The 27,442-nt window shown below is 40.3% G+C and overlaps 2 protein-coding genes across 3 annotated transcripts in view; both read left to right on the forward strand.

Moving 5' to 3' along the window:
* The window catches only part of WWC3 (WWC family member 3), an 81,959-nt gene extending 67,850 nt beyond the window's left edge, over window positions 1–14,109 (forward strand). The window contains exons 19-24 of the mRNA XM_089511594.1: window positions 170–326; window positions 808–972; window positions 4,228–4,320; window positions 4,950–5,180; window positions 7,192–7,319; window positions 10,128–14,109. Of these exons, the coding sequence (XP_089367720.1) occupies window positions 170–326; window positions 808–972; window positions 4,228–4,320; window positions 4,950–5,180; window positions 7,192–7,319; window positions 10,128–10,194 (841 nt within the window). The 3' untranslated portion in view covers window positions 10,195–14,109. The remainder of the gene's footprint in view (window positions 1–169; window positions 327–807; window positions 973–4,227; window positions 4,321–4,949; window positions 5,181–7,191; window positions 7,320–10,127) is intronic.
* Window positions 14,110–20,637: 6,528 nt separating this feature from the next.
* Window positions 20,638–27,442, forward strand: part of CLCN4 (Cl-/H+ antiporter 4) — a 55,922-nt gene continuing 49,117 nt past the window's right edge. Inside the window, exon 1 of one of the 2 annotated variants that reach the window (XM_089511595.1) lies at window positions 20,638–20,704. The gene's annotated coding sequence lies outside the window, so the exon portion shown is untranslated. The remainder of the gene's footprint in view (window positions 20,705–27,442) is intronic. The other variant, XM_089511596.1, reaches the window with a different exon arrangement.

Raw genomic sequence — 27,442 nt, forward strand, 5'->3', positions numbered from 1 at the left:
TTTGTGGATTTAACTTTTATAATGTTAACAATCATGTTATCATTGTTTTCTGTGTAATTTTACCAGTGTACCTGTACACTGCCTATCACCCAGACAACTCCAGTTATTGGGTCGTCTAAAAGATTAAAAGTAATAAGTCAAAAACTAATTGAAATTATTTCGTTTGCAGGAGCTGGCAAGCAGAATCAGTGGACAGTGGATGTAGTAACTGCATGCAGACAAGTCCTCACCCAGAATCCTATTGTGGTGAATCATTACATAGTCATATGTTTGTATCTCAGACTGATCAGTATCCCTCTGGAAAAGTTCCGTCTCCACCATTAAAGGCAAGTAGAGATAATGGTACTCTGTATTCCAGTTTTTGCTAATCCTTAATTGAACTATGTCTGGGATAGCTTCCCAAGTCATATACCTTTGATTACTTCTCCCTAGACCTTTGCCTTCAATACTCGTGTTTGTCTTGCAACTTGGTTTTGGGATAGAAAGCTTTATCAGCCTGCAGACCTTCTCGTTCGTTCAGCTCTTAAATAGTCTGCGTTCTTGTGCGGGATATCTGTCCACATAACTGTTCTTGATATTCTGGTAAAACTTTTCACGGGGCCCTGTTTGTAGCAATTTTTGCTGCCTTGCTGAAGGTTTGCAACATGTTGTAATAGAGTAGTACATTTGAATCACTTGCGTTTATAATTATGATATTGCTAGATAGCTAATGTGCTCTTAAAATGTTTATTTGTTTAGTTGAGTGAACAGTTCTTGTGCTTTTTGGCAAGAAGGTGTAAGACTTGCAACTTTTCATTCTTGATATAGGTGGATAAGGAGACTAACACAGAAGATATCTTCCCAGAAGAAGCTACTTTGCTTCATAAAACCAGAACTGGCCGTCGATCCAGAGGGTCTGCATTTGTTCGTAGTAGCACTCTTGTTCGCTCACAGACATTCTCGCCTGGTGCCCGAAGTCAATATGTCTGTCGCGTGAGTAGAAATTACTTTTGGGCATGTAGTCAAGAATAGTGGCTTAAAATTTTAAAATGCTATATCCTTTTCATTAATATTTGGGCCTGACCAATAGAGCAGCTGCTTTTTGCATATTTTCATGTTCCAGTTACAGCATTACATTCTTACATTAAGAACTTACAAACTCCAGGAGGCATGAGGGGCATTTTTGCAGTATCTCTGGGCCCCTCCAGCAATTTTAAGTCCAGGGGATGATTTAACAAGAAGTCTCTTTCTGTCCACTCCCTGGGGAGGCAGTTATATGGGAAAAAATGTCCCCCCATGCTCTCAAGTGTGTATTCTGAGGCAAAGGTATTCTTGGGGCACTCTAAGAGTCACAAAACTGGCCCTGGGAAGCCATATGTGGCTGATATATTGCAAATTGCCCACCCTGATTTAGTGAGTGATCTATGTTTGTTTTATCCATTATTGAAGTACCAAGCCAACAGCTGCCTGAAGAATTTTGGAAACCATCATTCCAGACTTGTGACCATTACCATTTTCTTGGCCTTGTGACTTTCCATGTAGTAGTGATGGGTGACTTCAACTATCCTGATATTTGCTGGAATTCAAACTCAGCAAAATCCTCCAGGTCTAGCAAATTCCTCATTTGCCTCGAAGACAGTTTCATTGTCCAAAAGGTGGAAGAGGCAACAAGGGGATCAGCTATTTTAGATCTGATCCTAACCAACAAGGATGACTTGGTTAATGGGGTGCAAGTGGTGGGAACATTAGGTGGAAGTGACCATGTTCTCCTGGAGTTTGTTATATAATGGAAAGGAGAAGCCAGGCATAGTCAAACACGCATTCTAGACTTTAGGAAAGCTGATTTCAGTAAACTTAGAGAGGTATTGAGGGTGATCCCGTGGTCAGAAATACTAAAAGATAAGGGAGTTCAGGATGGATGGGAGTTTCTCAAAAGGGAGATACGGAAGGCACAATTTCAAACAGTTCCAATGAGAAAGAAAAATGGGAGGTGTCTCAAGAAACCAGGATGGATGACTAAGGAACTTTCAACTGAGCTAGGTTTGAAATGGAACATGTATAAGAAATGGAAAAAGGGAGAAATCACACCAAAAAAAATTCAAAGAAATAGCAGGCATGTGTAGGGGTAAAGTCAGAAAAGCTAAAGTGCAGAAGAATTCAGGCTTGCTAGAGGTTAAAAACAATAAAAAGGGCTTTTTTGGATATGTCCGCAGCAAAAGGAATAAGAAGGAAATGGTAGGGCCACTGCGTGGAGAAGACAGCAAAATGCTAACAGGGGACAGAGAAAAGGCAGAATTACTCAACACCTTCTTTGCCTCAGAAAACGAAAAGAGTGATCAGCCTGAGGATAATGGAGCAGAGGACAGAATAGGGGAATTTCAGCACAGAATAAGTAAAGCGATAGTACAGGAATACCTTGTTAATCTAAATGAATATAAGTCTCCAGGACCAGATGGACTACATCCAAGAGTATTAAAAGAACTGGCAAATGTAATATTGGGGCCATTGGCAATAATCTTTGAAAACACCTGGAGAACAGGAGAAGTCCCAGCAGACTGGAGGAGGGCAAACGTTGTTCCCATCTTCAAAAAGGGGAAAAAAGAGGATCCCAACTATTATTGTCCAGTTAGTCTGACATCAGTACCAGAAAAGATTCTGGAGCAGATCATTAAACAGAGAGTCTGTGAACATCTAGAAAGCAATGCCATAATCACAAAAAGTCAACATGGATTTCAGAGAAAGAAGTCATGCCAGACAAATCTAATTTCTTTTTTTGATAAAATTACCAGCTTGGTAGATGAAGGGAATGCTGTGGATATAGTATATCTTGATTTCAGTAAGGCCTTTGACAAGGTTTCCCATGACATTCTTGCAAATAAGCTTGTAAAATGTGGGTTAGACAAGGTAACTGTTACATGGATTTGTAATTGGTTGACTGGCCGAACCCAAAGGGTGCTCCTTTTCATCCTGGAGAGAAGTGACCAGTGGGGTCCCACAGGGGTCTGTCCTGGGGCCAGTTTTATTCAACATCTTTATCAATGACTTGGATAACAGAATTGGGGGCATACTCATCAAATTTGCAGATGACACCAAATTAGGAGGAATAGCTAATACCCTAGAGGACAGGATCAAAATTCAAAACGACCTGAATAGAAAGCTGGACCAAAGCTAACAAAATGAAATTCAACACGGAGAAATGTAAGGTACAGAGGCAGAAGGGCAGAAAAATGAAATGCACAGATATAGGATGGGGGACACCTGGCTGAACGAAACTACATGTGAAAGGGATCTGGGAGTTCAAGTGGATCACAAATTGAACATGAGTCAACAGTGTGATGTGGCAGCTAAAAAGGCCAATGCAATTTTAGGCTGCATCAATAAAATTATAGTGTCTAGATCAAGAGAAGTAATAGTGCCACTATATTCTGCTTTGGTCAGGCCCCACCTGGAATATTGTGTCCAGTTCTGGGCACCACAGTTTAAAAAGGATGTTGAGAAACTGGAGCATGTCCAAAGGAGGGTGACTAAAATGGTGAAGGGTCTGGAAACCATGTCCTATGAGGAACGACTTAGAGAGCTGGGGATGTTTAGCCTGGAGAAGAGAAGGTTAAGAGGTGATATGATAACCCTGTTTAAATATGTGAAGGGATGTCATATTGAGGAGGGAGCAAGCTTGTTTTCTGCTGCTCCAGAGAACAGGACCTGGAACAATTGATGCAAGCTACAGGAAAAGAGATTCCACCTCAACATTAGGAGGAACTTCCTGACAGTAAGGGCTGTTCAATTGTGGACAAACTCCCTCGAAGTGTGGCGGAGTCTCCTCCTTTGGAGGTCTTTAAGCTGAGGCTGGATGGCCATCTGTTAGGGATGCTTTGATTGAGAGTTCCTGCATGGCAGGGGGTTGGACTGGATGGTCCTTGTGGTTTCTTCCAACTCTACGATTCTATGAAAAATCTGCCTTTATATGGTCTATCAGTCTACCAGAAATCCTACCTGGCAAGCGACATATTTCTGGCAACTGATCTTGATTACAAGGAAAGTGGAGCTTCTGGAGATGAAAATAGAAATATGGACATAGTCATTCTGGGTCAACTATTTTGATTGTTTGTTTTTCTAATGCACTTTTCAGATAATGTTACTATAGTTTTAGGAGTGGTCGTGGTATTGATACAATCAAGATAATAATCAAATTGTGTTAAATTAATTCTAAATATAAAGTATCAATTTCCGTTTCATGTTTTTTTCCAGCTGTATCGTAGTGATAGTGACAGTTCCACTCTGCCAAGAAAGTCACCTTTCATCCGAAATACTTTGGAAAGGCGTACATTGCGTTATAAGCAGGTATATGTGTGAGAGTAAATCTGCAAAGATTGGGATTTTTTCGTGGCAGAAGTATTTCTATAGAAAGGAGTTGAATTTTTTTGAATTTTGACTCCATTGACATGCCATTAAGTCTATTGTGATAAGGAGCCAAAAATAAATAAAATAGTGATCTGACCAAAAACATAAAAAATTGAAACAATATATAAATAATAAATTGTTTGGGGAAATGACACACACACACCACCGCTTTGTTTCTCAAAATGATTGTGCTATTTTTCCCCTTCATTTTTGCTTGGAGGTGAGACCCATTGAATTAAATGGATCTTAGTGATTGCCCCCTACCCCAGAGCAAAAGAAATAGGGTGGATTTTTCTCATACATTTGGATCTCCTTTTTAAAAAAGAGGAAAAAAATGAAACCATGCTTTGAAATTCTTCATGTTTCAAATTCATTGAGCTGATGCATTTTTCAGATTCACAAAATCAAACATCATTTCATGCTATTTTACCTTATGTCATGTATCTTCTAGGCATATATTAGTAGCATACCATATTTGGGGGCAGGGATAGTTTAGCCTATCCTTTTTTTGTTTATCCTGCTTTAGAATATTTTAGTCTTGTTGCCACATTTTTATATCTATCTCTCAGCAATCATGTAGATCATCTTTGGCTGATCTTATGGAAAGGACATCACTAGACCTGGAGCTGGATCTTCAGGCTTCCAGAACAAGGCAGAGGCACTTGAATGAAGAATTGTCTGTTCTGCGAGAGTTGCGGCAACGCCTGGAGGATGCCCAGCTTACTGGTCAAACTGACCTGCCTCATTGGGTACTTCGGGATGAACGATTCCGAAACTTGCTGAAGGAAGCAGAAAAACAGGTATGACATACTGGGGTCTGCAGCCCATTGTAATAGGTATATTACATTGTGCATAAAGTACTGAGATAAAGAACTGGGCTTTTCTCAATTTTGAACATATTGAAAATTCAGTTTACTATAAGTCATTGCAGAAAAAAGTGCTAAAGAGTTCAGTGAATTGAAAACCCCATGGGTTTTCCCCATGGTTTCTTAGAAGATTTTGAGGGAATTTATTTAGGAAGTAATTCAACTCCCAGAAAACCTAGACTCATCATGAAGCTCAGAGAGTTTGTGTTTTTGTAAGGAGTTCAAATCCTATTTCAAGACAGCCTTAAATTAATTCATACAGATGATCTAGGTAATTTGATATGACAGTAAGTTACAGAAAGGAATTAATTGTGACTACTGCTTCAGTACCTGAGAACTACCTGTGCCTGCCTGTTTTTGTTGAAACAATTCTTTCTCTGGTATTAGGACCCTGAAATATCTGTTGAATTGATTCTGTGCTTCTGGCAGAGTAGGAAACAAATACAGTGTGCCCACACTATGAGCGGGTGCCCTATACGTGGCTTCCTGCTTATGTAGAAGCCGTGTGACGGGAGAGTGAATGGCATGTGCGCCCGCAGCACCTACGCTATCCCACGCCACGAGCACGAGCTCCATTCAATCAAATGGGACTCAAGCTTACACATTTTTTGGCTTATGAGGGAGGGGGGAGCGGAATGGATCCCCTGCGTAAGCCAAGGGACCACTGTACAAATGCATTGAGCAGCACCGATGTTCATCAAATGCTTCTCACTTTGAAAATTATGCATACCAGGTCTTACCATGTTGACAGCAACTAATTTATAAGCTAAAGTCAAAGGCTTTCATGTCTGGCATCCATAGTTTTTTGTGAGTTTTTCAGGCTATAAGGCCATGTTCTAGAAGAGTTTTTCCCCCACAAACCAAACCAACAGTTGGGCCACACAATATACAGAAAACCTACACACACAGACAGATACCTACATAAGAACTCCAACCATCACCTAGGACAAAAAAGAAGCACAATAAAAACACTGGTAGACTGGGCCTAAATGATCTGTGAACCCCACTTCCTGGAAGGTTAATTGAAGCACTGAGACTGGGCTCCAGCTCAGACATCAAAAGGGCTGCCAGACCCAGAAAAAAACCATAGAAATGAAGACAAACAACCACCCAAAGGGAAGGTATTTTTTGACCATACATCAAAGGAGTCGCAGACAGAATAGGGAAAGTGGTAAGGAAACACAACCTCCAAATGGGTCTACAAATCAACCAAGAAAAATCCAACAAATGTGCTTAGCAAAGGACAGGAGAGACCCTCTCATGGCCGCATGAGTTTATCACATACCGTGTAGCTGCGGACAAGTCTATATAGGGACCACCAAATGCAGCGTTCAAACACGAATCAAGGAACACGAGGGACACAGCTTTTGTGTGGATCTTGGTAGCTTTGTTAGCTATGTGGATCTTGAGTGGGGTGCTGTTAAGAAAAAAAATCATATGTTGTTTCTTTATATGCTTCATTTACAACTTGCTTCTCTAGTTAGAAACTGAGAAATATAGGAAGCTGTCTTTTACAGTCAGATCTAAATCTGACTCAATATTGTCACCTGATTTGCAGAGGCACAGTTTTAGGAGGGATGTTTTCAGTTTTCTATCCAAGTAGTAACCAGGCCCTGATCTTGTTGTTCAGCTTCCAAAACCAGATGTGGTGGATTGGCTGTGATGTGGGTGTTATGGTGATAAGTGTTACACACTAAGAATGGTGGATGGCTGTATATGCTTTTTTTGTGAAGCAAGTAATTTTTCCTCAGCTATAGTCATTGTGGAACTGATGGTATCTCCTTCTACTTAAAGGTGCAAAAGTGTATTTGGCCCAGTGTCTGAAGCAAGTAGGAGCACACACTTTAGGATGGCCTATACCCACTTAAGAGATTTGGCAACAGCTTTTAGTATAAACAGTTATATAATTAAAAGTCATTTTTGTTTCTATATATTTTCCCTTTAGACAAGACAGACCAAATTTGAGCATCATCAACAGCAAGCAGCTGAAAAATTGCTTAAAAAAGCATCCAAAGAAGTATACCAGCTGCGTGGACAAAATCAGAAGGAGCCTATTCAAGTGCAGACTTTCCGGTATGGTGTTCCAAGATAAATTGAATATCCTTTGTTCTGATGCCTTTCAGATACATGTTAGTGCACTAATGTTTATGGATATCACTGTTATTGAAAATCCTAGTCAAGTTGTTGCCTTCCTCTATGCTTCCATTAGTTTATCTTCCTTCTCCACATAATTGCTTATTCCTGTACATTTCCTGAGTTTAAGTTTGAGGAAGTTTGATAAAATTAGCATGTGCTGTGTCCATACTGCATATCACTAGTAAAATGTAAAGCTAGTTTGCTAGTTCCAGACTAAGTGAATAATCATTTTCCACCAGTAAGTTGTCAAGTATGCATAAACTGCAGGGATGTCAGTAGGCTCACCACATGAAGGCTTAGCGCTCAGTAAATTGGTAAACCTGGGCCAGAGTTGTACCACTTCAAGGTTCACATGAGGGCTCACAGGGCTGAATGCTTGTGCTTATTGGAGCTCTTGGGGCCTCCCCAGCTTGATTTCTCCATGATATGCCAATGTTTAAGCATGGTATAGTGGTTTGAATGTTGCATATGTATGACTCTGGAGACCAGGGTTCAAATCCCTATTTGGCCAAGGAATCCCACTCAGTAACCCTGGGCAAGTCACACTCTTTCAGCCTCAGAGGATGGCAATGGCAAACCACCTATGAACAGATCTTGCCAAGAAACCCCCATGTTATGATCACATAAGTTGGAAACAACTTGAAGGCACAGCACCACCACCTCAACAACAACAAATAAAAAAAATAATAATAAAGGGATTCATTATGTGATCTCCTCCTTCTTGTCAGAAGTAGTACAGCCCCAACACAGGTTTGCCACCTCAGTGAGAACTAATCACAGGCCTCTGGAATACAGAGATTCTAGAACCAATTACTTAGGGGGTTGGGGAATGCACTTGGAATACAGCTCTTGTTAAATATACAGTTGGCTGTCCATATCCACAGATTCTGCATCCACAGATTCATCCATCCAAACCTTCATTTTGCCATTTATTTAATGCTGTGGTCCCCAAACTGTGCCCTTTAAGAGATTTTGGATTTCAGCTCCCAGAAGTCTCAGCCATGTTGGACAGTAGTCTAGGATTCTGGGAGCTGAAGTCCAAAATTCCTTAAAGAGCACAGTTTGGGGACCACTGATTTAATGGATACTACTTTATGCACCTATACGGCTTGGGTTCAGGCTATTTGAAGGACTGTATCTACCTGTATGAGGTCCCGAGAATATTGAGGTCATGGAGAAAGGCCCTTCTCTCTGTCCCACCAGCCTCTCAGGCGTATTTGATGGGAACAAGAGAAAGGGCCTTTTCATTGGCTGCTCCCAAGCTCTGGAATGCCCTCCCTAGAGAAGCCAGGATGGCTCCATCCCTGCTGTCCTCCTGGCGGCAGGTAAAGACATTTCTGTGCTGCCAGGCTTTCGCATGACAGGGATGCTTTTTGTTTGTTTGTTTTACAGAGTTTTAAACTTTAAATTTTAATAATGTAATGTTTTTAATTGTTTTAATTGTTTAATTGTTTTTTAAACTTGTATTTTGCATATTTATAGTGTTTTAACTTGAACTGTTTTAGATTTGTAAGCTGCCTTGAGTCCCTGTACTGAGAGGAAGGCAGGATATAAATAAACATAACAATAATAATTGTATATAATGGGGCTTAAGCATCCATGGATTTTTGTATCCCTGGGTGGTGGTGGGGCCTTTGAACTTAGTGAATACCAAGGGTTCTCTGTACTCACATTCTCAGATGTAGCTGTATTTTGTTTTTTCTAGTGTTTAGGGGGCATCTACATAATGCAATTTGACACCACTCTAACTACCATGGCTCCATCCTACAGAATCCTGGGATTTGTAGTTTTGTGAGGCACCAGCATTCTTTGGCAGAGAAGGCTTAAGACCTTGTAAAGCTACAAATCCTGGGATTCCATAGGATGGAGCTGCAACATTGAAAGTGGTGTCAAACTGCATTATTTCTACAGTGCAAATGCACCCTAAGTACATATGTTTGGAATTTGCAAATTGAAATTTACTCTTAGGTGATTACATTTTTTAGGTTCACTTTTATTTTGAGTATGAGTTATATTGTCTAGTAAATAGAGAAAACAGATTTTTTTAAAAAAATATTACCTCTTTGAAGAGCCTGTGCATAAAATTATAGAATCATAGAGTTGGAAGAGACCACAAGGGCCATCCAGTCCAACCCCCTGCCATGCAGGAAATCTCAATCAAAGCATACCTGACAGATGGTCATCCAGCCTCTCCTTAAAGATCTCCAGAGGAGACCCCACTACACTCCGAGGGAGTGTGTTCCACTGTCAAACAGCCCTTACTGTCAGGACGTTCCTCCTAATGTCGAGGTGGAATCTATTTACCTGTAGCTTGCATCCATTGTTCTGGGTCCTGTTCTCTGGAGCAGCAGAAAACAAGCTTGCTCCCTCCTCAATATGGCATCCCTTCAAATATTTAAACAGGGCTATCACATCACCTCTTAACCTTCTCTTCTCCAGGCTAAACATCCCCAGCTCCCTAAGTCGTTCCTCATAGGGCATAGTTTCCAGACCCTTCACCATGTTAGTCACCCTCCTTTGGACACACTCCATGATTGAACAAGTTCAGAAATAAATTACTGTATTGTTCTTTCAACAGAATAAAATGCAAACTTCTAAAAAGATTGGAAGTTCACAAATTTTAGTTACACGGTTTTAATTAAGGTGCAATTTCCTTGATAAGTTATTTTGCTCTGATCACAAGTGTGAAAAGTGTTCATATAAACTGTAATGTTTATACAATTTCTTTCCTATAAATTGTGACAGGGAGAAGATGGCATTCTTTACAAGGCCAAGGATCAATATACCTCCTCTTCCAGCTGATGATGTATAACATGTTACATTATAAACATGAAGTATTTATCTGCCTGTTCCTATTTTATAGTGAAGTTACTAAACCAGTTAAGTTTATTTTTTAAAACATTTGTGTAAAAACTATTAATATACACATTTTGTAAAAAAAAAGTAAAAATAAACAAAAACATATAAATATATACATATATATTTTATAATAGTGACTGCAGCAAGGCTTGGTTTTTCCTTGTTGTGAAACTAATGTCGCTGAAGACGACTTATTTTATATTAAAGAAAAAAAATCAACTATCCTATTAGAGTGTGTACAGTTTTTATGCGGTTTTATTTGACTTAAAAGGCTGGAAGACAGAAACAAAGTGAGTTCAGGCAAATTCACTGTATTGTAATTTATTTATAGTAACTCATTTTCCTTGAAGGAAAATATTTACTTTTAAGTTGTATTTTAAAAGACAGACATTTTGTTACTCAGTATTTGTCATACAGTAGAATGGAACCATTGAGCTGGTTTTGTTTCTGATAGCTGAAGTGAAAATAGTATCTTCTAAATTTGTTGTTTTTTAAAATCAGCTTTACTGTCTGCCTCTTATAATGTAACAAGTATTTTGGCACTGCCTTTATATAAAAATAGCACACCTACAATGTTTTCTTTTTCTAAAGTACCATTAAAATGCCATGGAATGTTGCAGGGCACAACTGCTTGTTCTTTAGTCTGCACAAATAGATTGTTCTCATTTCAGTTTTGTCAAGTATGTCTTTTATAATTTTAACTAGCTTTTCTGTTTAACGAGGGAAGGAAGAAGGTGACAGGTTTTGCTTTAACTGTTGTTATAGAAAAAGCGCCTATGAGTTAATTGTACTAATTAGTAATATAATATTTAACAGTTTGGCTAGTGATATGCTCCAGAAATTGGGTAGGAAATCACCCAGTCATCATATGATAATGACTTTTCTTCAGTATCTTCATAGATATCTTGCATTCCAAACTTTATTACTTTTAATGAATTATATATATATGGTTTTTAAAAGCCCCTAAAATCATACCACATATGGTGCTTGATCCTAATGTTCAGCATGTGAGGCCATGCCTTGCATATAGAATAGACAGCAATAGAATTTACATTTCTATACCACTTATCAGTGAACTCAGCACTCTCTAAGTGCTATACAATCTGTAAACCAGTTCCCCCCAACAGGCTGGGTTGTTGAGGGCAACTGGTTTACCAGCCTATGAAAGATGGAAGGTTGAGTCAACCTTGGAGCCCTGTGATCGAATTCACAGCCTTGTGGCTACAGTACTGGCATTTAACCACTGCGCCACCAGGGCTCCTGTCATCACAGGGGAGAGGCTGACAGGTGGCTTGGAGTGGCCCCTGGCCGCTCTAGCCTCAAATGTCCAGCAATCATCTCAGGACCACAGTGACCAGACGGCCTGCTCTGAAAGCTGGCTGCTGCTGCAGTCCCATACAGACTGCCAGCAATGAGCAGATTTTCCCCATTCCTTTTGCTCGCATCCTCAGGCCGCCTTAAGCAGACTCAGAGCTGCTTCTGGCTGTGTCAAGGGCATGCTTCATCTGTACACCACACCCCTGAAGCGGTTGGAAGTCAGACCTTTTGCCCTCTCTTTCGTGCCATAGTTTTAATGACTGAAACTTAAGAAGTAGGTTATTATTTGGGAGGAAGTATCATAATGAATTTCAGTGGTTGTTCAATCAAGGCTTTATTCTGTCAAAGTACAGAAATCCAAGCTGAGTATATTCCTAAAACCTCTCCAGTTACTGAGCCATTAGCAGAAATCACTTCTGTAGATATTTATATTTTTCCCCATTGCTTTGCATAAACGCTATAAGTGCTATGAACTTTTCAAAGAAATAAAACCAGAGTTTTCCACATGCAAAATTCAGCTATATGGATTACTACAGAAATATTTCAAATATCACTCAAATGCTACATTCAGTGCTAATTGTTTATTATTTGTGTTTCCACCATCTCCCTTTTTTTTCTAGTAAACATTGTTTGGTTTTAAAATCTGTAACCCTAACCTCCCAAGTTCTGGCAGCCTCATCTGGCCTTATATGTTATGCACACTTCTAAATTCGTATCATTCTTTCCACTGCTAATAATTTCAGCTATTGAATGGCTTTTACTCTGATATGGAACAGAGACTGTTATACTTAAAGTACTTTTAATTAAGACAGAAGTAAGACAGAACCATGTGCTAAAGCAGTTCAAAGAGTTAGAGTCTTCCATTGGAGCCCCTAGCTTGGGAAGGAATCTATTTGGATTTAGAAAAACCTGTAGCTTGTGTTAAATTTTAACTGTCACCTTGAATTCCTGAGAGTGCCACTTTTTGTGTCTTGCAAATGTATGAAAATATTGTATGTTATGTTATTATATTCAGCTTCAGTTACCCAAAGATTTGTGTTCTTTTTAGGGGCCATCAGTAAAACTTAACTTTTTTTTTTAAACTATAGGACACTGTCAAGTCAAACTTTGATTTTATTTAAAAATGAAATACAGGTTGAGTATCCCATATCCAGAATCTGAAATCCAAAATATTCCGAAATCATCCACATGGATGGCTGAGATAGTGACACCTTTATTTTCTGGTGGTTCATTGTATATGGACTTTCTTTCATGCACAAAATAATTAAAAATATTGTGTACAAAATAACCTTCAGGCTATGTGTATAAGGTGTATATGAAACAAATGATTTTTTTGTTTAGAATTAGGTCCCATCTCCAAGATATCTCATTATGTATATGCAAGTATTTTTAAAAAAAATCCAAAATCTAAAATACTTCAAGCATTTTGGATAAGGGAGATTCAACCTGTAGTGCCTTAGGGAGGCCTAATACCAAAGAAAGTGGTTGTTAAGCTGGAAACCAGTCAGCACCAGTGTTTGGAGCTTGAGCATTGTGTTAAGGTCATGATAACCGAATCATTAAATTGCTTTCCATGGTCTGTGAAGTAGTGATTATAAACCATCAGTAGTGTGAACTGTCAAATGTAGATTAAAGAGTAATAGAGCAGTCCTAGACATGTGTACTCAGAGTTAAGACAAATGAGTTCAGTGGTATTTAATTCTATATGAGAGCATAGGACCACAGCCTAAATTGATCAAATTAACATGAATTGTATAGGATCACACTAGATGTATATAGTAAACTTTTCCACATGTTGAAATAACTGAAATGGGAATCTTTGCTATTATCATCATGGACTGCTCTGTAGAATCTCGATGTATAAGAAGACTGAGAAAGTGTTTCTTGCCAAGAAAAGGTGATCCTGGAACTGCAGTAAGAAGAAAGAGCTGGAAGCACTGGAAGCTGGGGCTGGGGGGAGGTCATTGTTCTAATAACTGTTAAGAAGATTTCAACTGATTTGCCTGTATGGTGGTTATTTTAAAATATCAGTATTTGCCAAAAGATATCAGGTCTTGCATTTGCTGCATCCTATCATAGTCCAGTATGTAATCTGTTTGGGCAACAAGTCAGCAGGTTTAATGCACTTGGAAAAGGTAGTAAATGAAGCCTTTCCAGTATTTTTTCCCCCAGTCTAAGAGGAGCAATCATGTTTTATGCAGAGCACTTTCAGTCACCTGGGGCATATGCTAATTGTGATAAAGGGCAGTCAGTATAAATACTGCTATCTGTTATCACAAATTGGGATCAGTTTTGGTTTGTGTATGTTAAGTCCACCTACTTAGGGCTCCCTGAGAAGATGATGTTACTGGATTGTACTCGTAGCCACTCTGTGTTGTGGTCACAGTATTTAAGCATGGTAAGATTCTGATTGTCAAAATGAATACTATTTCAGTGTGTTAAAAAGTAATATACTCTTCAGTATTCATTACTTATGTTTGTCAAAGTTTCTAAACTTTGTCATTTGTATTTGAAAAGTATTTGCAAAATAAATAAAGAAAATCTTGCCATATATGCATTGCTGTGTGTATCAATTTAAAATTCATGCTAGATAGAATTGATTCTGGGTCATGGTTAAGCCATTCTTTAGAAGTTTTAAAAATTGAATATGTTACCCATATTAAAAAAAAAACTTCATTAATTATTTGCAAGGTTCAGTTTTCTGTTTCCACATTTATAGTATTGTGATGTCTTCTCTTCTGAAATATTCATAGGCACAATACTGCACATGATTGTCACATCAAATAAGATAGTGATGAAGTGACACCTGTGCAGTGCTGCAGTTTCAATGACAGTGTCAGATAATACAGTTAGTAGAGGTATTTTCTGGCCTAATTTGTTGGGCTGATATGTATAATTAGGACTGAACAGGGACCAAGATGCCTGCAACTGTTTTCATTGTTGGTTGCACTGCTATCTACTACTTCATCAAATGCATAACTGAATAATTCTGTTATAATTAGTCAGGCAAGGTGAAGGACTGTCTGTGATGGCAAATATAACATTTTGCAATATTTTTACACATAAAATACCCAAGATTAATTCTTAAAGTTCATAACCAAAAGTGATCTGATCTGTCATTTTTGTTATAGTTGTTTGAACTCCTCTACATGGCTCTTGTTGCAGAATGTTCATCTCTGCTGTAGTTAAAGATTGTTATGGTAGGCCATCTTTCCCCTACCCCATACTGCTTGATAAGGAATATGGCAATAATAATAGCTGCCTTAATATATAGTTATTGAATGAATTACATCGACATAATACAGGCAAAGCCTCTGTAGAAAGCTTCTTTTTGTGCCCCATAGCCTCTCTTTTCTTCCCTTGTCCTCTGTCTAGCTGATATTCTGCAGCATTGGAATTGGGAGGGTGGAGAATTGGGAGCCTGGATAAACAGACTTCTGGTGGCAGGTTCCAATAATACATCTGTAGTAAACTGTGCAATGAAACTTGAGCAGGGAAAGAATGATATTGGCAAGGCAAACAGCAGGTGCTTACTGAAGATGCATCAACATTTTGAGGAATGTGTCAAATAGAAGGACCAGGGCTCATTCTATGAGTTTGGAGCTACATAATTGATTTGAAGCTCTTTCCCCTTATCAGTGATGATGAGGAACAAGAGTAACAATGTCAGTCCTCAGAGAAGGTGATCTTAGAAGATTCAGCACATGGAATGGCTGCTGCCAGTGCTCAGAGGAGATGTGTGGTGGTGGTAGGGGACTGACTGCTGAAGGCCTTTGTGAGCTGACAGGATGCCTCGAGGTGTGCTGTTTCTCTGGGACAAAAATCCATACTGCAACAGGCTGACAAGGCTTGTCAAGCTCACTGACCGTTACCCCTTCCTTTTGGCCCATGTGGGAATCGATAACACAGCAAGGCCTTCATGCTATCAGAAGGGATTATAAGGTTCTAAGTTGAAGGACCTTGATGCATAGGTTGTCATTTTGTCTCTCCTCCCAATTCAAGGACAGGGCCTAAGAAGGGAAAGAAGAATGGTGGAAGTGAACAACTGGCTCCACAGATGGTGTCAGTGGAAACAATTTTGCTTCTTAGGCCATGGTCTGTGGTTTCATGAAGATGGGCTTCTGGCCAGTGATGGGTTGCTCCTCACAGCAGTTGTCAGGAACGTTTTTGCTAAAAGGCTCACAAACCTGATCAGGAGGGGTTTAAACTGAAGTATGTGGGGGAGGGAGACAGTATGCTTGAGGGAAGGAGTTCATCAAGTGCTGAAGATAATAGCCCAAATGTTGTAGAAAGAACTGGGTGAATAGTACAAGAACCCAACAGTGGGAGGGTAGCAGCTAGGGGGGAATGACCTATGGTCTACACTAATGCAGATAGCATGGGAAATAAACTAGATGAACTTCAATTCTTAATGTAGCAAAGTAAATATAATACAGTGGGCCCTCCCCTTATGTCAGGATCCGTCTGGATCACTCCACATATGGAGAAATCTGCACATGCTGGAGCCTCATTTGAAGTAATGGGGCTCGCGCCCCATTACTTCTTCCGGGCCGCATGAGGGGCTTTTCCAGTGCGGCTTTCAGCGTATGCAACAAAAAGGGGGAAACTAAGTGTAGTCAGACACACATTCTAGATATTAAGAAAGTCGATTTCAGTAAACTTAGGGAAATACTGGATATTATCTTGTGGTCAGAAATACTAAAAAAAGAAGGGAGTTCATGATGGATGGGAGTTTCTTAAAAGTGAGATACTGAAGGAACAAAGAGGAGGAAAAGGGGAAAGTGTCTAAATCAACCAAGATGGATGTCTACTGAATATTCAACTGAGCAAAGATTTAAAAGGGGCATATACAAGAAATGGGGAAAGGGGGAAATCACCAAAGAGGAAATCAAATAACCAGCACATGTAGCTGCAGCACCGATGCGCTGTCAAAACGAAGCCGCCTAGAGCAGAAGCTGTTTTGCAGTGCCGCAAACAGGAAAGGGCACCGCCATGATGCCACTTCCTGCCAGCGGCATCAGGGTGCTGCACAGCTCTTGCATCTTCATGGCAGCCCCCGTGTGGATGGGAGGCCGCCATGATGGTGCCACCCCTGTGCACTAGGGTTTGGGAATGTGTGGTAGCTGCACGCTCCCGAACCTTAATTTTGGCCCAACAACAACTCTTTCTGCCAGTCTGTATCGGGTCTTAGAAAAGCTAAAATGTAAAATGAGCTCAGGCTTGCTAGAAAGGTTAAAAACAATTAAAATGACCTTTTTTTGTTATCTCCATAGCAAAAGGAAGAACAACGAAATGGGAGGGCAGCTTTGTGTTGTGAAATGCTAACGGGACAGAAAAAGGGCAGAACTACTCAACACCTCAGTCTTCTCCCAAAAGGAAAATTGCTCATCCAGGGGAAAAAGGAGCAGATGACACAGTACAGGAAATGCAGCACAGAATAGGTAGATGTAGAACAGGAATACCTAGCTATTCTAAATAAATGCAAGTGTCCAGGGCCAGATGAACTACATCTAAGGGTATTAAAAGAACTGGCAGACATAATCTCAGAACCACTGACAATAATCTTTGAAAATTCCTGGAGAAGAGGAGAAGTCCCAGCAGACTGGAAAAGGATAAATGCTGTCATTTTCAAAAAGGGAAAAATAGAGGACCTAAACAATTACCACCCAGTCAGCTTGACATCAATAAGAAAGATTCTAGAGCAGATCATTAAACAGATAGTAAGCAATTGGAAACGAATGCCGTGGTAACTAAAAATCAACATGAGTTTCACAAAACCAAGTAATTTCTCTCTCTCTTCATAGAAACTTGGTAGACGAAGGGAGTGCTGTGTATGTAGCATATCTTAAGGCCTTTGGCAAGGTCCACCATTATATTTTTGCAAACAAGCTAGTAAAATGTGGGCTAGACAATTGAACTGTTAGGTGAATTAGTAATTGTTGATCAGCCAAACTCAAAGTGTACTCAACAATGGCTCCTTTCCTGGAGAGAAGTGACAAGATGCCACAGAGCCTTTTCTTGGACCCAGTGCTATTCAACATCTTTATCAGTGACTTGGATGATGGAATAGAGAGCATGAGTGACAACACACATCCTCTCAAGCTTAGAGGAAGGCAAAGACAAACCTGAACAAATCTTGCCAAGAAAATCCTGTGATGGGTTCACCTTAGGGTCACCATAAGTTGGAAATGACTTAAAGACACGCGCGTGCACACACACAAACTATGTTCCTAAAAACAAGAAAAAGAAAAAGGCACCACTTACATATAGGACAAAACTTGATTTTAAACTATACTAATGCATTTTAGAGCATCACCTGTTTAGATGTTTGCCACATACATCCAGATATATTAAAACAGTAGAATATTATGAAGAAAGGTTATAGCCCAGCCAGCCAGAATGCTCACTTATATTTCATAGTCAAGCCAAACTGCATGGAAATTATTCTGTAGTTGGTGTTGCATTAAAGACTATTTTCTCATTTGTAGGAAACCCATATTTAGGTTTGGGTATTCATTGGTTCAGCTGGTGATGTATCCCATTTTCCTAAAAGAGTTATTTTCACCCTAGATTGGAGTCCCTTGGAAGATACTAGCAACTAGTTCAAGTTGAGACATTGCATACATTTGTGCTCTCCTATACTGGGATAATGAGAAACATTGACTTACAAGGAAACTGCTATGAAGATGTGCAATCCAGTCCTCTTCTTTCATATGGTGATAATGGTTCAGTTCCTTGTAGCAAAGAGCCACCAAGGCATCTTTCCCAATGTACTGTGAACATCATTGGTGAGTACTTGAACAGAAAATATCTCCTTAAATAGGCTAGCTCCAAAAACTAAGCCAGTAAAAAGATGTTAGTAATGGGCTCATTTCCAGTATTTGAAAACTACAAGATTCTTCATTTTTATTCCGAAATTCCTGGTGAGTGATAGAAGGGGTCAGATGTCTTCATAGGTCCTAGCTAAAGGGGGGGGCTCACCTTATAATTATGCCTTCATGACCAAGGATGTACTTTTCTCCACTTAGCTTCCTAGAGGATAACAGTTAACATCTCTTTGGTGTTAACTTTTACCACAGGTCACTGGGAGTGGAATAGAAAAGACTGTGTTATTATATGAAATCCAAGACATCCAGTTTGCCTGAGCAGTGAGAAACAAGACATATGCATCTACCTGTAAAATGGGATCTGTAATCCCATACTCCCTGACCAGTAGCACAAAAATAGTTAAGTCTCATACAGAATGCTAAAATGTCAAGAGTGCAAACCCACATGCCTAGCAAAAAGTTTTGGTTATTGTCAAGCCTTCACTAAGCATTTGAGTTTACAACTATTGGATAGAATAAGTTATTGGATGCAATAATTTGCTGTACGAATTCCAACGGGCCATTCACATAGCACACAATCCTTCCCCGTGTGAGGAAGAAATATCTGCACACTGAGGCCTCAATAGCTGTGCTTCTTCTCTTTTCTTGAACTCAGCACCTGCCTGGGAGTGGCAGGTGCTCAGCCTCATCCAGCCTTTTCCTCTTCATGTGACAAGGAGACTTGGGAATGGAATACATTGCTGCATGCAAAGAAGATAGACCTCATCTGCACTGCAGAATTAATGCAGTTTGACTGCTTTAACTACCATGGCTCAATGCTATGGGATTCTCAGATCTGTAGTATTGTAGATTATTTAGCCACCTCTGTCAGAGAGCTCTGGTGCTACAATGAACTACAAATCCCAGGAATCCATATCTTTGAGCTGTATTATTTCTGTAGTGCAGATAAGGCCAGAGAGCGACTATTTTGACTGAATGAGGATGCAATCAGCTTATACTCCCCTGACATACAGAAATCTCATTTCACAGTGATTGCTGCTGCTGCTGCTGCTATTGCTATTGTTGTAGTGCTCCTTCACATCATTTCTGACTTATGGCAACCCTAACCCAACCCTATCATGGGGTTGTCTTGGCAAGATCCTTGCAGAGGGCCGTTGCCTTTGCCTTCCTCTGAGCCTGAGAGTGTGTAAATTGCCCCAGGTCACCCAGTGGGTTTCCATGGCCAAGTGGGCATTTGAAACCTGGTCTCCAGAGTCATAGGCCTGTTACAGACAGCCAAAATAAAGCTGCTTCGAGTCACAGTGGAGGTATGGTGTTTCAATGATGCATGCGTCCTAAGAGTCCAGAAGTCGCACCAAAGCCACGCTCCAGCCCTAAGGACTGGAGCGTGGCTTTGGTGTGGTTTCTGGACTCTTAGGACGTATGCATCATTGAAACACCATACCTCCACTGTGACTCGAAGCAGCTTTATTTTGGCTGTCTGTAACAGGCCATAGTTTAGTGTCAAACCACTACACCATGCTGGCTCTCACAGGTGAGCTCAATACAATTCCCTGGGAGAGGAACAACATGGACTCTTGAGCACTGCAGGGATTTCCATAATATGTTGTGCAGAATCCTGTCTTTACTGACCTCACAAATGCCTACACCTCTCTTGCACACATCCATCCTTTTGATTGATAGCATATGTATGTTTTGCCCTTCCTTTTGCCCTTCCTTCCTATACCACAAGAGATGTGTCTGACTTTCATAGGCTGTCCACAGCTCATTCCTTAATATATTTACTAGATCTTAAGTACTAAGATATGAGAAGCCTCTCCTTTGTGACTGTCATCTGAGCCTAACTTTAAACATAGAGCCCCCCCTGCAGAATACAGCCGTGCATGGTTTTATCTGCCTTCTTTTCAGTTTTTAATCAAGGTAGTCCTGAATGACAACAGAATGCAAGTACAGTATGTATCTTTTCATACAATACACTTTCTTTTACTTTTGTTAAAAAGAGGAAAGCAGAAACATACCCTCTCCTGGGTATGATAGGCTCAACTGATTCATAGCGTACATGTAAAACACCATTGCCACCACAGTGCAGTGTGAGCTGCAAGAGGAATAAGGATGTTTTAAGCCCCCGATTTAATCCTGAAGGATCAAAAGCAATTTGCTGCCTGTCTCTCTAGCAAGCAGGTCTCCAATAGAGAGCATAGAGGATCATGTGACTGTCACTGCTTCCTCCACATGACATCATTGCCTTTGCAGCCATACCAGTGAAGAAAGGATGCTGTCGGGAGTTTGGGGGCTGAACCAAATGATGTTGCATTGCAGGTAAGGGGGAACCATGCTTCATAGCCTGATTTTGCAAGGCTTGTGCCTGTGCACTTATTCTGCAATGATCCTTTGTCCATCAGGAGCTTAATTATTAATAATAATCATCATTGTAAGGCCCCTGTGAATCTTGCAGGTGGAGGCTCTCTTATCTTGCTCTTCAGATCCTGACATATTCAGAAGCAATGGTGCTTGAGGGAGGTTTAAAACAGAAGAGGAAGGCAGTCTTAAAATGCATCCTGTCACATCTTTTTTCAGTAAACGACAAGCTATATTTCCATTAGTATTTGCAAAGGGGGAAATAAGAGTGACACCATGCAAGAATGACATTTAAAAAAAATCTGTATGGCCTCTGCAGTATCCAGCTATATAGGAGAAACCCTGGTTTTCCCTTTAAAAATCTTTCTAAGAGGGGCACCTTCATATCTCCTGCATAATTCCTTCATGTGTAAATTCTTATGTTTGCCTGTAAGGCACTGAATGTATGACATATGCAGGGCAAAATATTTTATGCGATGCTGCGCGTAAACCTAACAGAGTGAAATGGCTTGCTCCTCATAGTTAGCTGGAGATAAAAATTCCTTTGCTTTTCAGTTTCTCTCCGCTAGTAAATAGCACATGAATTGCTTTGTATGATCAGTTTAAGTATCCTAGTATCCTTTCAATTAGTCAGGAATCGGGGGACATTTTAGTATTGCACTGATAATATTTAGATACTCTGTGGTGGTTTTTGTTAGAGAGGGCTAAATATGTAAGAAGCATTTTAAAAAATGCCAGGACAGAATAGTCTTCAGTTTCCACCCCCCTTTTTAAGGCCACAGTGAAACCTACCTGTATCTGAACGGAAAGGATGACTCAGCTTATGGAGCAGCATTAAATCAAGGAGCACAGGCAATTCTTGGGTAAATTTGCATGTATTTATTTGTTAATTTTGTTAATAAGGACCCCCCCCCCCACCGCCACCAACTGTTTGTGCGCCTGTTGATTCTCTTATTGTTGTTTTTTCCATTGTAAAATGTTGCTAGCACACACAAAAATTGCTGTAGGCGTTTTCACAATTCTGGGGTCTAAGAAATGAGGAAGAGTGGATTCTCATCTTTATTTCTATCCATTACTGAGATAAGACCTAATGACGATCTGTCCCTACCATTCAGCACAGTAAGGCATCATAAAAGTGTCATAAAAGAATAACAAATATTTATTTATTTAGTAATTATTGTGTATTTTTACTGCCATTGAGATGGACGGTGGGATTTTCTGCTTCATGTAAATAAAATAATTCAGTAAGCTTTAGGTAATATATACAGTGACTTAAGGGAGGAGGACTATTTGCATGGCCTCAGGCAGCAGAATGTCTTGGGCCTTGTCAGCTTCCCACATTCCTTTCTACTACGTATTGCCCAATTTATAGTGAGTGCCCGCAACTGGACTTTTAGCTACTTTGGATAGTGCTAAACATGAAACTTCAACCACCTGATATTATGTAGTTTAGATTTAATTGTCATTGGCTGGGATTGTAACTTCCAACTGCCATTTTTTTCTCTATTCCTTTAATGGCATACAAAGGATCTTACACTACTGGTTCATACAAAAAGCAGTGCTAATTTTTTTGCCAGCATCTGAAGTGCATTTTAATTCAGGAGTAGCAAGAAAGGACACACCAGCAGCTGTGTCTAGGGAGGAGTCTTGAGCTACATCCCCACTGCAGAAATAATCCACTTTAACAACACTTTAACCACTGCCATGGCTGAATGCTACGGAATTCTGAGAATTGTAGTTTGGTGAGGGACAGTACAGACTGATTCCCTGTTCCTTAATTGGTCCTTCAACTAACCAGGAGAACTTCTGTCTTCTCTGGATTAAGTTTCACTTTGCTCACCTTCATCCAGACTGTTACTAATGACAGGCATTGGTTTAGAACTAAGACAGCTTTTTTGGATTGAGCCATCCAGCCTCTGTTTAAAAACCTCCAAAGAAGGAGACTCCACCACACTCAAAGGGAGTTTGTTCCACTGTCAAACAGCTCTTACTGTCAGGAAGTTCCTTCTAATGTTGAGGTGGAATCTCCTCTCCTTTAGTTTGAATCCACTGCTCTGAGTCCTATTCTCTGAAGCAGCAGAAAACAAGTTTGCTCCATCCTCAATGTGACACCCCTTCAAATATTTAAACAGGGCTATCATATCACCTCTTAACCATCTCTTCTCCAGGTTGAACATGCCCAGCTCCCTAAACTTTTCCTCATAGGGCATGGTTTCCAGGCCTTTCACCATTTTAGTCCTTAAAGTTTTGGCTGAGTTTGACTTCTAGCAAATATCCAGATAGTTGAAGTCAGCCATCATTACTACATCTCTCCTTTCTGAGTGTGTGGTCATCTGTTCTAGAAAGACATCATCCAATTCCTCATTTTCACTTGAGGGTCTGTAGTAGACTCCCACAATAACATCCCTGTTGTTTCCCTCCCCTTTAATTTTTACCCAGATGCTCACTACCTGCCTTCCAGAATTTAAGTCCTGGATCTCCTTACAGGTGTAAACATCCCTGACATATAATGCTATTCTTCTTCCTTTCCTGTTTGGCCTATTTCTCTTTAAAAGGTTATTCCCCTCTATTCCTACATTGCAATCATGAGAGCCATCCCACCAAGTTTCAGTGATGTCTATTCTATTATATTTGCTTTGTTATGCTAGGATTTCAAGTTTATCTTGTTTATTTTCAATGCTCTGTGCATTAGTGTAGAGATAAATAAGACCATGGGTCCTCCCCTCTAGCTGCCTGTGTAAAGTTTTTGCCTCCCACTGTTGGGACCTTGCACTATTTGCCTTGTTTTCTCTAAAACAGTTTGACCAGTATATCCAGTTCTTGTACTCCATGGGTATTTAGATCCATCTTCATGCAATACTATATATATATATATATATATATATATATAGAGAGAGAGAGAGAGAGAGAGTCATTTGGGTTTATAATCGCTTACTTTTATTTAATACCAAAAGTGTATATTCGGTTTGTCCTATTATTTTGTTATTCTATTTACTATTCTGATCCTGGCTTTTTGTATCCTTAAGTAAACCAACTAAAACATTGAACATGGTTTATTGTTATTTTTGTTTTTCCTTTTTAATGTACTAGACCACCCATGCTAAGTGGAAAGGAGTAGTAGAGCTAGGTGTTAACAACATGCTGATGGCACCAGACAACCTCTCCCAGAGATTTCATGTATATATTAAACAGCATGGGAAAGAAAACAAACTCTGGAGGAACACCATAGACCAATAGCCAAAGAACTGATCAGGATTTTTCCAGCACCATCTTCTTGGTTTGTCCCTTTAGGAAGGAATGTAGCCACTTTAAAACAATGCCGAGTCACATTGGGCTGCCACTAGCCAGGCAGCCCAAAAATACTATGTTTGATGGTACTGAACTCTGTCAAGAAGCCCAGCAAAATTATTAGGACAAACCTTCCCTTTCAGTTCTGGCACAGTTCATCTACCAAGGCAACAAAAGTTGTCTCTACCCCATAGCTGGACCAGAAACCAGACTGAAAATGGATCTAGATAATTTCCCCCTAGCTTTGAAAGCAGTGGAAATATCTGGTGCTTCACAGAAGCAGACAGTACACCAAACCTAGAAGATTATCGCACCGGCGTTAAAACGTTCCCCGTTCTAACGTGCATGCACGGGGGCAGTAAATTAGCATTCTGGGCCCCATCGGGTTCTCATCATGCTCCATGCACGCCCCCACGCGTGCACGTTAGAACGCACCAGGGAACATTTTAACCCCGGTGCAATAATCTTTGCCTATGTAACCTATGGAGCCTATCAAAATTATTGTGTGTTTTGGACCTAACTGTGTTAAAATTGTAGCATAATCTTTTATAGATTTGATTTACTTCCTCAGATGCATCTCATATTCTCACAGCTATTGGCACTGAGTGGCAGGAAGCACAGTCCAGTCAGAGGTGCTGGTTGCATGGCATCATCTCTTGGGTGGACTATATAGGCTCTCCAAGGAGGAAGAGGCAGCGCTGGTGTTATTATTATTATTATTATTATTATTATTATTATTATTAAGCTTTATTTCTAAAGCGCTGTAATTATACACAGCGCTGTACAAAGTTGGTAAACTTAAAGAGTATATAAAAGCCTGCCCAAGGCGTACACTCTAAGATAGTAACAATTAAAAAGAGGAATAGATAAAATTACCATATAGAAAAGAAAAAATAAATTAAAAACATCAAATATAAAAACAAATCACATCATATCAAATATTATCAGACAGCCAGATGACAATCACAAATTCTCTGAGAACGCTTCCCTAAACAATATGGTTTTCAGCTCAGCCTTAAAGCTGGTTAGGGAAGTGATGAGCCGTGCATGCAGAGGAAGAAGGTTCCAGGAATGAGGGGCAGCAAGAGAGAAGGGACGGATCCGGGATGGGGCAGAGAAGATCCTGGGTTGAGAGAGGAGACTTTGGCAACCAGAGCGGAGAGTGCGAATAGGGATATAGGGAGAGAGAAGATCGGTTAAATAAAGAGGGGCCAGCCCATGCAGGGCTTTAAAGGTGAGTAGCAAAAGTTTGTACCTGATGCGGAAAGGAAAAGGGAGCCAGTGAAGGGAGGACAACAGAGGGGAGACATGATCATAACGGCGAGCGAGTGAAATAATGCGTGCAGCTGAATGCTGAACAGAAATTAATGGGTGGAGGTGAGAGAGGGGAAGCCCTGCCAAGAGGAGGTTACAGTAGTCTAGTCGTGAGACCACTAGGGCATGGACCAGTGTTTTTGCGGTAGAAGCTGAGAGATATGGACGGATTTTGGCAGTATTATAGAGAAAAATTCTACAGACTTTGGCTGTAGTCTGGATCTGAGGGATAAATGACAAAGAGGAGTCAAAGATGAAACCAAGACTGTGGGCTTCCTGGACCGGCTGGATAGAGATGTTATTGACAGAAATAGAAAAGGAGTAGTGAAGGGTGGGCTTAGGAGGGAAAACAAGAAACTGGGTCTTGGACATATTTTTGCCTCAGCTCACTTCATTCAATGATTTCCATAGCTGGTGCACAATCACAGCAATCATGGAAGCTTCAGCTCTTAACAGTTTCCCTCCATCTCTGCTTTCCCAACAGCTGAAGGTTAAAAAAAAGGGGGGGGGGGTGAAGGAAGAACAATTCAAAGTAAAACTTGCAGTGGATATACAAACTCACTGACACTGGAGCCACTGGAATCCACCTGAGGTTTTACTTTGAACTGATCCTCTTTCAGGATCCCATTGGATACCCCCGAGGGTCACTTAGGACCCAAACAGACAGGCCAAAATAAAGCTGCTTCAGGTCACTTTGGAGGTATGTTGTTTAAATGACACAAACATCTTAAGAGGCCAGAAGCTGTGCCTTAGGACTGGAGTGTGGCTTTGGCATAGCTTCCAGCCTCTTAGGATGCATGTGTCATTTAAACAGCACACTTCCAAAGTGTCCTGAAGCAGCTTTATTTTGGCCTGTCTGTTTGGACCCTTAGTTCCCACAATCTTTCTCAACAAAGGACCCTCATGTACATTTTTTTCCCCTGAGATACTTGCCTGGCTATACTGCCCTTTTAAGAGGATTTTAAAAACAGATTTGTTTTTTCAAGCTTTTTACAGGTTGGATTTATTACATACATCGTTTTTCTTGCTGTTTTCAGTGTTTTGGTTTTAGTTACATTTGAATTTGCATGTTTTTGTAATAGAGTTATTTTAAATGTATTGATTTGTGAGTTTATCAATTTGTTATATTGAAACTTGAGTTCATTTTCTCATAAATAGACCTGTGAAAACAGGAATTGAAAAGTGTCTGGGACATTTGTAAAATAGACAGGTGAGGGGTGAAACGAAGCCTAAAAAATCTTACTGTGCAGACAGAATGTTTTAGGTAGTGGAAAAAGAGGACCATGGTTTTCTGTGTCCACTTTGCTTGGGTAAGAGCTTAAAATTGAACTGCTGGTAGAGGCATGCACCTAACGATGCATGAATTTTTCTTTTCACATTCCTTTTTTATTTTTTATAGTCAAGGAGGGTTTGGAGTACAGAGGAGAAGGTCACCTGGGTACAGTGTTGGAGGACATCTCCTTCAATTTTACACTTTTCTGTTCACTACTCCCTTAAGTGGCTTGTGGGAACTTGCTCAGGGGAAGTAAGTCAGAGACTTGCCTCTGGAACTAGCTAGTAGCCAGGAGCTCTTTACATAACTAGAGTCCCAGTTGACTGAGCTTGCTAACAGAGTTTGGGAACAAAGGCCAGGCCCACAGGGGTTCTTTACACTGGTGTTTAGCAGGGTAAGCTCACAATCTTGTTCAGTGCCTCCTTAAGACTTTTTAGTATGGACACTGAGGGACCTGCTGCAGTCACCTGCAACACTTGTGGGATGTTTGTCTTCTTGCCTACAGATGTAGGGAACTTCATCTGCACTAAGTGCAAGCTGGTAGCCCTCTTAGAAGATAAAGTACAGCAGCTGGAGGCCAGGGAGCTACATTTCAGCATCATAGGGAGTAAGAGGTTTTCCTGACCAGAATGGTCCAGCTGGTCCTGGACAGGAAACACACAGAGGAAGTTGCTGGGGAGGAGGAGGTCACTTCACACACAACAGAAGTAGATAGTTGGAGGAATGTCACAAACAGAAGTAGGGAAACCAGGGAACGTTCTGAAAGCTTGTAGCTGCAGAATCGATTTGAATCTCTCTCTATGATCAAGGATGATGAGGAACAG

The sequence above is a fragment of the Sceloporus occidentalis genome, unplaced genomic scaffold, assembly GCF_023333645.1.
Source record: "Sceloporus occidentalis isolate IW3139 unplaced genomic scaffold, rSceOcc1.0.p SCAF_2, whole genome shotgun sequence".
Classification (NCBI taxonomy): Eukaryota; Metazoa; Chordata; class Lepidosauria; order Squamata; family Phrynosomatidae; genus Sceloporus; species Sceloporus occidentalis.